Source organism: Humulus lupulus, chromosome 5 (assembly GCF_963169125.1).
Source record: "Humulus lupulus chromosome 5, drHumLupu1.1, whole genome shotgun sequence".
In the NCBI taxonomy this organism is placed as follows: Eukaryota; Viridiplantae; Streptophyta; class Magnoliopsida; order Rosales; family Cannabaceae; genus Humulus; species Humulus lupulus.
In genome coordinates this window covers 9,322,679-9,335,372 of record NC_084797.1, presented here as the reverse complement: position 1 = coordinate 9,335,372, position 12,694 = coordinate 9,322,679, and the positions used below count along the sequence as shown (strand labels likewise).

Genomic DNA, 12,694 nt, shown 5'->3' with positions numbered 1-12,694 from the left:
TCCTCTCGATCCAACTCACGACCATGATATTTCCTTCGATCTGTCATCGCTAGCTGATGTCCATATTGGTAGAAGAACCCAGACCTTGGTAAATGACCTCGAGCCTGAGTAAACAAACCTGAACCTCGGTAAATGAACCCAAACCATGCGTCCGGGTAGATCAAGGCCAGTTCTTCATGCAGCTGACGTGTCCTCGAGAAATCCGGTAATTGGTCTCCCTAACTAACCTGTAGAAAGAGATATGCACGGAACGTATGAAGTTCCTAGGGAATAGTACTGCCACTACTCTGACAGATCCTGTCTCCAAAATCCTCCTGGTAGCCCACGCGGATCAGTTTGTACTAACATACAAATGGCAGCTGTAAGGCTCTACTATGCTTAAGTCGACCCAGTGGGCCTAGATTAACAACCTGTAATCATGTTACACTCTTGCATTATAGCTCTGTTAGATAACACTTGTGATTATATCCTTATTGGGCCCGGATTAGTCCGGGCCAAGCTACATGACCACCTATAAATAATGTCATTTGTGCATTGTAGCAGGGATCTGATTTTCTCAAGTACGCATAAATGCTGCTGAACTTGCAGAAAACCTCCATTGTTAAACTCTCTAAAGCTCAATACTACTAACTCGTGGACTAAGGCTCATTAACACCCCAACCACGTAAAAACTGTGATCTTATTCATTTCTTTGCCTTTCTTTCTAGCTCTTATTTCTCAATATATTTGTAGTTTATGAAAAACTCGGTAAACATCTGCAATGTAGTTAAAGTTTATGACGTTAAATTTTTTAATTATAGAATTAAACCGTTCTAAGATTATTAATGATTTATTATCACATTCCTTCTCTTCATAGTGGGGAGTGACAAGAAAGGATGGTTAAAAATTTCACTTCCCTTTCTCCTCTAAATAATTTTGATTTAAACAACATTTTTAATAGTTATATTATGTAAATTTCTCCCTATTGTCCATGTAAAAAATAATGCCCCTCCTCATTCTTTTCACTCATTATTTTTCTAAGTTTATGTGCTCATATGTTTTTATTTTTCTAAGTTTATTTGGCAAGCTATGATTTGGAGGATGATATTGTTCAATGATGAATTTGGAGGGACAATTGATAGGAGGAAAACTATGTACTAGAGGATGATGCAGTTTTAGCTTGTATTCCCATAGCTTAATTTTCTCGGAAGCTGCTAGACAATTTTTAACATCTTAAGTAGACGAAACTTTTCGTTGTACGTAGTTCCTTTAGCTTCTCTTTTTTGAGTGTCTTTGAGATACTGAGATTGTATTTACTTAGTATTCTCTTTTACTTGTTATCTATCTTTCTAGGTACTATTTTTTGAATTAGCCATTAAACATGTACTTTCGATAGATAATTAATTCACTTGGTTAAAATATATTCTATTAATGTGTTGAGACAAATGTAGCAATACTTTTATACATGAAATTGGAATTTTGTTAAAATAATCCTTTATTTTGCTCATAAAGCAGTCATTTAAGTAAATAAACCCAACTTGATCTATTATTAGTATATGCAAGTTGTTTTTTTAGGATAGATAAAATTGCTGGATTTAAAATTCAGATATAGTGAATATTATTACTAATATTTAATTTTTATATATTATGCAAGTACTATTATGTGAGTCTAATATAATACAAAGCTGACAAACATATACTACTTCTAGAAATAAATACATAATCAATAAAGATGTGAACAGTGAAACATTTTGGATATTATTTATTACTACAAGAGAAACCAAAGAGCCATTATAGATGAAGATGGATGAATGATACCATATAGTTATTAGGTTCTTATGCTTTGAGACAGTAATTTTATATAGTTTTTCCTTTAATTATCAATACTATAAATTACATAGATAATATATTTACTGTCTAGTTTTGGCACTTTGAAAAAGCCACCAAAAAGGCCAAGAAACATGCCATTTTTTCACCACAAATATAACTCCCAAGAAAAACTGTCATAACTAACTATTACCCTTATTTCCCTCCAAAAACTCTTCCTGTCCATACAAAGATTGACCAAAAATAATAACACCACAGACGCCAGGTTGAACACCAACAAAATCTCCTAATTATCAGAACCATCTGACACTATATTACTCCCTTTACCTTCACCATTTTTCTTTGCCTCAATTCACATTATTATTGCAAAAAAATCAAGAAACAACAGCCTCCTTTCTTCCCCTTCCTCTTCACCTCCCAAGACTCGCTCATTCGTCCCACATTTTTCGCCAATAATGGGAGGCTGCGCGAGCAAGCAAAACGAGTCTGACATCGCCCAGCGCGAGCCTCTCCCAACTGAGTCTCCAGCTAAGCCTGAGCAGGCTCCAACTGAGGATGAGGTTCAAGTATGCAACAATCTTAATTAAACGTACTTTTGAATGTCATGTTATGTGAAATTGATTTGTGTTTGTTTTTCTATATTGTGATCTCAGGAGAAGACTACTGATGGAGGTGAAAGTAAGAGCGAAGCGCCTTTGCTAGACCTTTCCGAGCCTAAAAAGGAGGAGGAGGAGGAGAAGAAGGACGAGAAGAGTGAGAACTCAACCGAAACCAAGGCTGCTAATGAGGCAGAAGTTGATGTGTCTACTACAGAAGCTGTTGGAGATGTGAAAGTTGAGGCTGCAGAGAACAAAGCTGAGGCCACTAATGTTGTTGAGACACCTGAGGACAACAAGGCTAAGGTTGAGGCTGTTGAGGAGAACAAGGAGGCGCCAAAGGACGAGAAAGTTGAGGTGAACAAGACCGAGAAGAATGTTGTTGCAGCGGCTCCAGCCTCAGAGGACAAGGCTAATGCATCTCTTGTCACTCTCTAATGATATTTCATACTTTAATTTAATGAGAGAAAGCAAAAGGATTTGGTTGGTAGAGCCATAATGTGCAAGAGGGGTGTGGTTGCATTTGTTCTCTAGTTTTTCCCCTCAAATTCTTGAAACTATGAAAACTTATAGATTAATTTTTTTTTTCATTTACAATATGATTTAATACTTTCTTGTTGTCTTTCACTTTTGAATTTTCACACTTGAAAGTATCATTTCATTTTGTCACATTACAATAAAGGAGTTTCACATTTAAAGCAAATGCTTCTAGGTAGCATGCCTTCTGCCTTTTATTGTTATCCATAATGTGTTTGTAAATGACTTGAGATGACAATTTCAATGATGAAAATACACACAAGAGGGCTGCAATAACAGTGAGTTAATGTTTGAATTCAACACCCAATTCACAACTACTAGAGTGTTTTGCAAATTGACTAAAAAAACTTTATTCTCATGCCAAAATAGTTTTATTGGCAAACTAACATTGATTGAGTAGTTTCTTAAAACCATAAATCATATTAGAATAATGATGACTGCACCTAAAATCTGCATAAAAAATTACGCATAGTAACGTGTCAGTACTTTTGTAGTTCCTAACTTTAATAAATATAATTAACTAATTTAATCAGCCACATTAATACGTGCATCATTACTCATTGTATTAAATGTCAATTTAGATGATGTTTGAACATTCTAAAGTTCATTATAGCAACACTAGCTAACAATAAAATTCAAACAATAGAAGACACTGTAAAACATAACAATATTTTAACATGGCAACAACTTGTGAAAATCGATCTTTGAATAATAACCAACTTTTCCATCGATCTTTATTATATATCATTATCTTTAAATTTGGCATATGTTGTCAAATCTTTTACTTATAGGTTCCCAAAATTTTCTGGCTATGGCTTTTAAAGACCATTTTTTTTTTCCAAATTTCATCCAATTGTATTAATATGCATACACCAAACTACTCTTTAAAAATTATCTTATCTAAAACCATTTTATCTCAATGTATTTATTAAAGCAAAAGACTTGGTCTTTATGCGTGTAATAAGAGACCCAATTGCACAAACCACTTCTATGCCACTCATTGGCCTTCATAATCCATTTTGTCACTCAAAACTACTTTCCTCGACTTCATTTCTTGCTGGGATTTTTCCATTTGTCAAGTTTAATCATTGGGGATGATAGAGTAGTAGTAGTAGTAGTGGAAGAAGAAATGCTCTATTCAGCTCCGTTTGGCCAACCTATCTCGATATCCATATCCGTATCCTTTGCTCCTACAATTGCTAAGCGTGTAACTATTGGAGTAAGATTCAAGCACGGAGCTTTGCAACTCAGTCACTCCTCGTTATCTTCATCGACAAGCCAGTCTGTTTTTACACAAGACGAAAACAAGTCTTCGGTTTATTATGATAGCCTCAGAGTTTTGGAATGGGACAAACTCTGCGACTGCGTTGCTTCCTTTGCTCGCACTTCCTTGGGCCGCGAAGCCACTAAGGCAAAGCTTTGGTCTTTGAATCAGACTTACGAAGAAAGTCTGAGGCTTTTGGATGAAACCAATGCAGCCGTCGAAATGCTCAAGCACGGTGGTTGTTCGTTGGATTTCACCGGCGTTGATGTCCTTCTGGTCAGTTTTTTTCCAAAACCCATTTTAAAATTTTATATATATTTACTGTTTTGGTGGGAAATTCATGGTATTGATCACTAAAACTCTTGTGGGTCATTAAAAATAGTACCAAGTGTTAGGTTGAAACAATACTGGAAGCACAATAATTTTGTATGAGAAAGAATATATATATTTTTTTGTAGCATGTGTGGGAAAGAATTTGATTCGAAGCATCATAGCCAAGTTAAGCTTCTGCAATTTTCCACACTTGATCTTTGTTTGTCACCTTGTCGTGTTTGAGTTTTTGACATATGTCTAGCTTTGTGGAGTTCAAATATATAACCACAAGTTTCTTGATTACACCTTAAATTTTGGTGTCTAAAGTCGTTCATTATATGTAAATTTTCATGCCAACATGTGAGGAAGTGTATTAGAAATAATCTCGTACTGAAATGATATTAATAAATACAATTTTACATATTAAAAAGTTATTCCACCTAGCTTTATGTTGGAACCCAATCCTACGCTAAAAATGTCTTTCCCTTCTAATTCATAATATGGGTTTTCTTCTCCTAAGTGTTTGAAGTTTTGTCTGTGAAGGTTCAATCTGCTATCCAACATGCCCGAAGGAGTTCACTAGTGGAGGGCAATGAAGCAATGGCTGTTGTGTCTCTCCTACAATATGCCGATGCTCTGCAACATAATTTGAAACTAGCTCTCAAGGAGGATGCAGATTGGTATGGGCGTTTCATGCCTTTGACAGAAATAGTGAGTATTACTATCTGGCCATATACCCTTTAGATATAAGCAGAGAATCATATAATTGAATGCTTCTAAGGCCTTATTTTCTTTTAACCTTATGTGTGCAGATAATGGAATTTTTCATAAATCGGTCATTAGTTAAGTTGATACAGCAGGTTATTGATGAAGATGGCTCTGTTAAAGACTCTGCGGTTTGTTACTGACTGCCTTTTTGAAGTGTAATGCATTTCACTATGTTTGGCATTCTTTACCATTAGCAATATGGCTGTTATGTTTATCATTTTCTGCTGCTGCAACTAAGTCGTTATCATGATTGATTGTCAAAAAAAGTTCCCATTTGCTCTATTCTTTTAACATTCAGTTTTTCCCCTTGTATTCAGAGCCCCAACCTAAAGCGATCACGAGATCAAGTTCGGTCACTGGAAAGAAGGGTAATAGCTATTCATTCAGTTTCATATTCAAACAATGAACATTTACATGCTTATTGTTTGCTTGCCAGTTTTTCTTCTCAATTTGGAAAACTTGTTGGCTATAAGTTTATTGACAGAAAGACCTTTACCTGTCTTGTTGCTTTCTCTTTTTCTTTGTTTTCAATGGTTATTCATTTTTTTCCTTTGTTTGAATCTCTGTTCAGGTATATCAGTTAGTGGACAGCCTAATTAGAAATGAAAAGAATGATGCATCTTTAATGGTAAGAAACCTAAGTCAGATACCTTTCACTTTGCACCTCCAAGACTTATTTCCCTAACGCTTAACCGTTACTTGTTTAGGAAGTGTGTAACATTGAAGGCAGGTGGTGCATAAAATCAAGCACTGATCGTATGACAAGTTTTAAGGGTCTATTGTTGACGAGGTCTGTAAAATTTGCCTTTTGACTTATAACTACTACTTCCACATAAAGATATCTTCATTTAATAGGAGCTCAGTTCTTCAATATATTTTTCCTGAGAGGTAATATATTGTTATAGTGGTTCAGGGGTTGGAAGCATTATGGAGCCACTCCCTGCAGTGTCTTTAAATGATGAGTTGCAACAAGCAAGGGCATCAGTGGCAAAAGCCGAGGCAGATGCACTTTCAATGCTAGCAACAAAGGTCACTTGCAGCCTAGCTTACATGTTCTGTATTATTTATTTATTTATTTGCATGTAATTAGAATCCTTTCACTCATAAGTTTGTGTTTTATTGCTTCATCATCAGATGCGAAACGATCTTGATGATATCGAGATGCTCTTGAATAGCATTATCAAACTAGATGTGGTAGGAGACTGTTCCGGTTATGCCCTTACCTTATTCTTTTAGTTTCTTTTTGTCATTGTTGAAAGACCCGTCTCTTAAGTCTTTTGTTTTGTTACTGTACTGGACTTATTATTACCCAAGATAGAGAAACACAAAGAAAAGTTTAGCTAAGCTCAACAAGTGAGTCTTGATATGCTAATGTTGTGCTTCAGGTCAATGCACGAGCAACCTATGGTATGTCATATGGAGGTTCATCCCCCGATCTGTCTCCCCCAAGAGATGGTACTGGGGCTGTCTTGTCAGAGAACAGAGATTCAAACAATAAGAGGGACTGGATCTTGTATATGCCAAAAGCTTACCATCCTTTACTACTTCAGAAACATAAGCAAAATCTAAGGAAGGCAAAAAGGGAGTCTAAGAAAGCTTCTGACGTATGATAAACATGCCTTGAATCTACTAATTTTTTCTTTTTCTTTTACATTCTTATTTCCTCAGTTCTCTGTCACGAGTTAGTTTTTAGCCTCTTAACACATGAAAAAAAAATTATTTAGGATCATCATCAGTGAATATTCTCTTCTCAAACATGACTATGGAATCTAAAGATAATATTGCTATGTGAAGAGAAAATAATACAGTTTACTTCATTCTTTGTTATGCACCACAAATGTTATGAATGTTCTGTTTTTGTTGTAAGGAAGGTTGCTGCACTTGAACAAGCTCGGCCAGTTCCAGTCGATTTTTTTATAGCACAGAAAACTCGAGTTTTGGTTATAACTGGTCCTAATACTGGGGGTAAAACTATTTGCTTAAAGACAATAGGATTGGCTGTTCTGATGGCAAAATCAGGTTCTTACATTTCCTTTCTCGACAATGGTTCTTGTTGCCCATGCAATATGGAAATATGTCTCACAATGAAACATAGGATTACTGATTTTATGAAGCTTTATTGCATCCTCTCTAATCAATATGGATCTGTTATATGGACAATTTTACTCAGCTAGGAGCATCTAGACAACCTTTGATAATTTGCAATAAACTTTACAGGACTTCATGTTTTATCTTCTGAATCTGTACGAATCCCTTGGTTCGATTCCGTTTTTGCTGACATTGGTGACGAACAGTCCTTGACTCAATCTTTGTCCACCTTCTCAGGCCATTTGAAACAAATAAGTGTAAGGGAAATCTGATTTCCTCTCATTTTCAACTTATTAAGCACGAACTACTTGAGCCGATGCTAGTTTTTCTTCCAGTAGTGTTTCTTCCCTGATGAATAGTGTCCATGTAACATTTCACAGGGGATTCAATCGCAGGCAACTAGTCATTCACTGGTGCTACTAGATGAGGTATTCTTAAACACAAACCATTTCAATGATGAACATGAGAAACATAGTTTTATATCTAGTGGGAATGTGTCTTTATCAATACATACCATGTAATCCTGTCTATTTTAGGTTGGTGCCGGAACGAATCCCCTAGAAGGAGCAGCTTTAGGAATGTCACTACTAGAATCGTTTGCTGAAACTGGTGTTATGTTAACTATAGCTACGACACATCATGGGGAACTTAAAACCCTGAAATACAGGTCAGTTGCCAGGTTAAAAGATAAAATGTTTGCAATGATAATGTCACATTTCGTTTCAATTGCCTGTTCTTTTGGAACCCTATAGACTATTTATTGCCTGCTGTACAAACCTTGGTCATTTTTTTGAGATTTTTGTTGTACAGTAATGAGGTCTTTGAAAATGCATGTATGGAGTTTGATGAAGTGAACCTTAAGCCAACTTACAAGATTCTTTGGGGAGTACCAGGTTTTCACTTGGAACTATGTAATTTGTTCTAAAAAATACAATGATCTTAGTGCTTACATCTCAGACTAATTTTTATATTGTAGGGCGTTCAAATGCCATCAATATAGCTGAAAGGTTAGGACTATCAAGTATAGTAGTAGAAAAGGCCCGTGAACTATATGGTGTGGCTAGTGCAGAGATTGATGAGGTATCACACAACTCATATGAGACTGCTTGCTTATTATTCCATAAATATAAGTTTTTAAAATTTATATTATGTTATGTCTGGTTTTGATCTTTCAATTCTCTTGATGAAAGATCATTTAGTCTCTCATGTCTTATATTGTAACGCAGATTATACTCGATATGGAGAGGTTGAAGAAAGAACATCAAGAGCTTTTAGATGAAACACAGAATCATCTGATGTGAGAATGTTATTTTCTTTCCTGAATTCTTATAAAATTACGAAAGAATATAAATAAACCATGTGCTAAAAAGTATCTCATTAATCCTTGAAATGATATAACGAATCATAATTTTCAAAGCTTAAATTGATCATGTTGAGTTATCTTTGTAACAATAGGCTCTCAAGGGATCTTTATGAAAAGCTATTGGTAGCCAGAAGGAAGATCACGAAACATGGCGCAGAGCAAAGATTCAGAAAGATGCGTGTAATATCGGAGGCTGCCTCCAAGGCACGCTCTACCCTTCACAAGAATGTTCGACAGCGTCGTGCATCTGCAACTCGAAACCCCTCCTTAAACTTACAGAAAAATACAGCAGATAAAAAAAGCAACCAGAAGACGGCAATCAAATCGCTAAACACTTCTTCTAATGAATCTTCTGCAGTGAATAGGAAATCGTCTTCTGCTGCTGGAGATGTCAAGCAATCACCACCACTAGGTAACAATGATTTACAAAGATATTGAAAAACATCTGTCATCGTCAACTTAAGATTAAAAAAATTGTTTGTTAGAAGAGTTTTAACGGCTATTTCAGTGTCTAATCTTAAAGTTGCAATGTCTTAATCTTATAACTTGTTTCACCTTTCAGGAAAATCCAAGCCTCCTAAGGTTGGTGACATGGTACATATCCTTTCCCTGGGAAAGAAAGGGACTGTTCTAAAAGTAGATACTTTTAAGGGAGAGCTTTTAGTTCAAGCTGGTAATCTGAAGTTGAAATTGAAATTGATTGATGTTGAAGCATAATTAGCCACTGATTTGTGCAAATAAATAGTTTGATTAGTGTTAGTTGTCCTGTGTAGCTTTGTAATAAAGCATGAGCTTCAAGAACTGTAGAACAACATATTGAACAATCTTAATGATAAAAAGATATATAATAATAACACATGAAAATTCTTGAAGATGGCTGTTAGGGAATTCACCTTCCTCACACCAGCTTCATCTACAATCACAAAATCTACAAACCAGTAGACACAACATGCACAAATTCAATAGGAAAATCAGCAAGAAAAACACAATAAAATGAACATCAAGAATTATAGAGGTACAACCCAAATAATTTGACCCTACATCCTCTTTGAACTCCCATTGGGATGTTCTTCTTTGCACTATGAAACAGCAATGAAGATTACAACTTGTCACCACTTCTACACTTGATGGATTACACTTGACCATGTACAAAGAAATCTCTCACCCATGACCCAAGTGTTTCTTTCTCAAGCTCTCTCTCTGAAATAGCTCCTACTTTACAATATGAAATCTGTTCTCATCTCACATCTAAACAACTGAGATAATAAGATTTATTTATAGGGGGTTTTACAACTGTCATTTAACTTAAAAAATACCAGAAATAAACACAGACTCATCTTGCGAAATGGTAGACAAGACTGGAAGAAAAAACGTAATTTTGCTGATGTGTATTGATGTTTAATGCAGACCAAATATTCTTGAAGATGGCTTTTGGATAAAAAAACACATGAAATTAAAACATGGGGTTTCAATTAATAATATATATTTCCATGTGTTTAGCTCCTACCATTTGATTTGCTTTTTGCTATGTTTAGGTAGGATTCTATAGGGTGAGAATATACATTTCTTTTGTTGGTATATTCCAACTTCTCATCCTTGTGAGCTTTGTCACACTACTCTTATTGAAACAGAATTTAATTTCCTTTTTGATGACAAAGCTAGGAAAGTGAGCCAATTGGTACATGCTTTTTGACTTTTTTGTTTTTTTAAATCTCTGTTACCAACTAATAAGCGTGAAGAATCAGAAAGCTATCAACAAATGACAAAATTACTTTTGTTTTTGGGGTGTGCTAGTGGAGTCCCTATAGTGGTGCAAGAACGTGTCATATCAGAACATAAATTATAAATAATCAAAAAGAAAAGTACAGAACAGAATCCACTATGTGAAAGATTCAAGATTGAGCTTCTACCTTTATTAAATATATGCAATTCAATTCAACTTGGATTGAATATGAATCACAGCAGAGATTACAGCATGTTTTCCAAGAAGTTGACCAACCGAACATTTAATTTGGTCTCCCTACAATCCCAAGTTCTTCATCTTTCGAGTAAGTACTATTACCAATATCATCACTGGAAACATCAACAACCCACCCACATTCGAAGGTAACATCCAAGAAATAGAGCATGAAAACCAAAACAAAGCAAGAAATAAACATGGGAAGAGGACCAAATATCCACAAGAAAAGAGGGAAAGAGAAGTAGAAAGCTCTCAACCCTAGAGACCAGAAAAAGCTCCCTCTGTTCACATTCCTAGCTACAAAATCAACTGTCAGCCTGTGGTGTTGATGATCTTGTGATATCTTCTTGTATGGCACGTTGATTAGAATGCTTGCATGGCTAAAGTACCTACACAACAACACACATTTCACACAATAATAATCAAACTAAAACATCTTCACAAGTTTTCACACACATACATAGCATTATATATCCTTATATATGTATAGAATTACCTTATAGACTGAACGTTGAATAAGAAAGCGACTAAGAAGCAAGCCAAAATGCAAAAGTACTTGAGAGAGAAGCTGGCCTCACTCCTGTCACCAAAAATGAACAAGTCAGTTTTGTTTCTGCCACCGTTGCTCATCAACACAGCGATGAGAGAACTGAGCATAATCGCCGTCGAGGCCAAAAGGGTCGAAGCCATTATGTTGTTTCTCAGCGTTTGAACAGCAAGAACTCCATTCTTCGACACATCCTGCAAACGAAAACGACATGTCGTTCAGAGTTAATCCATGCACGTGAAAGAAAACACTCGTATCGATCTTATTATATATGGTATGTATGGACTCTCTTACCTCCATCATAGCACGGACCCAGTAGCGGCGGTGGATGGCATTGACGCCGATGACGGTCTTGGTGGGGTGGTATATAATTCGATAGAGAAGCCAGCCATGGTAACCCACCATGGCTAAGAGTCCTAATGGCACCAACATGTAATCAATAACCCTTTTCTCCATTGTGATTTCTTCAAAAGGAATACGAAAAATCTGAAATGGGGTTACTCGATTCTATTGTGTGGACTTATTCAAATCGAGTTAAACCAGAGAGAGAAGATAAAGGGTGGTGTGGTTCAAATACAAAGCAAATTCACACTTGGTTTGTGAAGAGAGTATAAATACGTATATATAGGGGAAAGTATAGAGCGACAGGGGTGAGTATTTGGACACATACGTGTAAAGGCAGCCGCTCATGAAGCACTCAACACACTCTTTTTTATCAATTTTTCTTTCTTTCTCCTTATTTTATTAAGAAATATTTGCGGCATGAGTTTTATACTTGTGTACATAAATATTTAATTTTTTATTATTACGGTAAAGTACTCAATATTCAGTTAAATACTTCATCATTTTTTTTCGGCAAAAATATTTAAAATTTTTAAAACATTATTTTTTTCAATACCTCGTTTATTGGAGTTGTTGTTTACTCACCAGATATGTATCACAATGTAATTTCTATATTTTTGTTATCAAAATATGTACTAATTTAAAATGCTTTTTCAAATCATTTTTTTAATTTAAAATATTTAAAAAAAAATAAATATGAAATGAACCGATTTCATAAATGTTTGTTTAGTTAATATGCTTAAGAGTTCCAATACAAGAAACACTGACAGAAGTAATATTTTAACAACTTTATATATTTTTTCTGCAAAAAAAAAAAATTAAGTATTTATCTTTAATGAACATTGAAATAATTTTACAGTAAAAATAAAATATTAGGTATTTAACTCTAATCTAATAAGTATAATCGATCAGGTATCTACGACACAAATAACCTTTTTATTAATGTGGAAATATTAATCTCATGTCGGCCAGTTAATTAGCTGACCTGAGTCAGAGGGTTGAGTGGAGACTACGTAGGGAGATTATATAGCTAGCTTCGTGCTGCCCACTTTGGAAAGTGATTAATTAATTACATACACTAATAATTAATTCTATTCAGCAGTAAATTAAT

The 12,694-nt window shown here is 35.1% G+C and overlaps 3 protein-coding genes across 3 annotated transcripts; 2 read left to right on the top strand and 1 right to left on the bottom strand.

The window, feature by feature from the left end:
* Nucleotides 1-2,261: 2,261 nt before the first annotated feature.
* Nucleotides 2,262-2,840, top strand: LOC133778817 (cytosolic calcium-binding protein 2). The gene is made up of 2 exons (XM_062218840.1): nucleotides 2,262-2,372; nucleotides 2,460-2,840. Exons 1-2 carry the CDS (start codon nucleotides 2,262-2,264, stop codon nucleotides 2,838-2,840), a joined length of 492 nt encoding a protein of 163 aa, XP_062074824.1.
* Nucleotides 2,841-3,902: 1,062 nt separating this feature from the next.
* On the top strand, nucleotides 3,903-9,590 carry LOC133834355 (uncharacterized). The gene is made up of 18 exons (XM_062263943.1): nucleotides 3,903-4,479; nucleotides 5,059-5,226; nucleotides 5,328-5,411; nucleotides 5,601-5,651; nucleotides 5,855-5,911; nucleotides 5,991-6,073; nucleotides 6,189-6,312; nucleotides 6,418-6,477; nucleotides 6,669-6,887; nucleotides 7,155-7,302; nucleotides 7,501-7,628; nucleotides 7,752-7,799; nucleotides 7,908-8,038; nucleotides 8,182-8,264; nucleotides 8,348-8,451; nucleotides 8,598-8,668; nucleotides 8,827-9,146; nucleotides 9,297-9,590. Exons 1-18 carry the CDS (start codon nucleotides 4,069-4,071, stop codon nucleotides 9,449-9,451), a joined length of 2,445 nt encoding a protein of 814 aa, XP_062119927.1. The 5' UTR covers nucleotides 3,903-4,068; the 3' UTR covers nucleotides 9,452-9,590.
* Nucleotides 9,591-10,618: 1,028 nt separating this feature from the next.
* LOC133834356 (uncharacterized) lies at nucleotides 10,619-11,810 on the bottom strand. The gene is made up of 3 exons (XM_062263944.1): nucleotides 11,536-11,810; nucleotides 11,191-11,435; nucleotides 10,619-11,083 (listed from the first exon to the last, which is right to left on the bottom strand). Exons 1-3 carry the CDS (start codon nucleotides 11,695-11,697, stop codon nucleotides 10,741-10,743), a joined length of 750 nt encoding a protein of 249 aa, XP_062119928.1. The 5' UTR covers nucleotides 11,698-11,810; the 3' UTR covers nucleotides 10,619-10,740.
* Nucleotides 11,811-12,694: the final 884 nt, after the last annotated feature.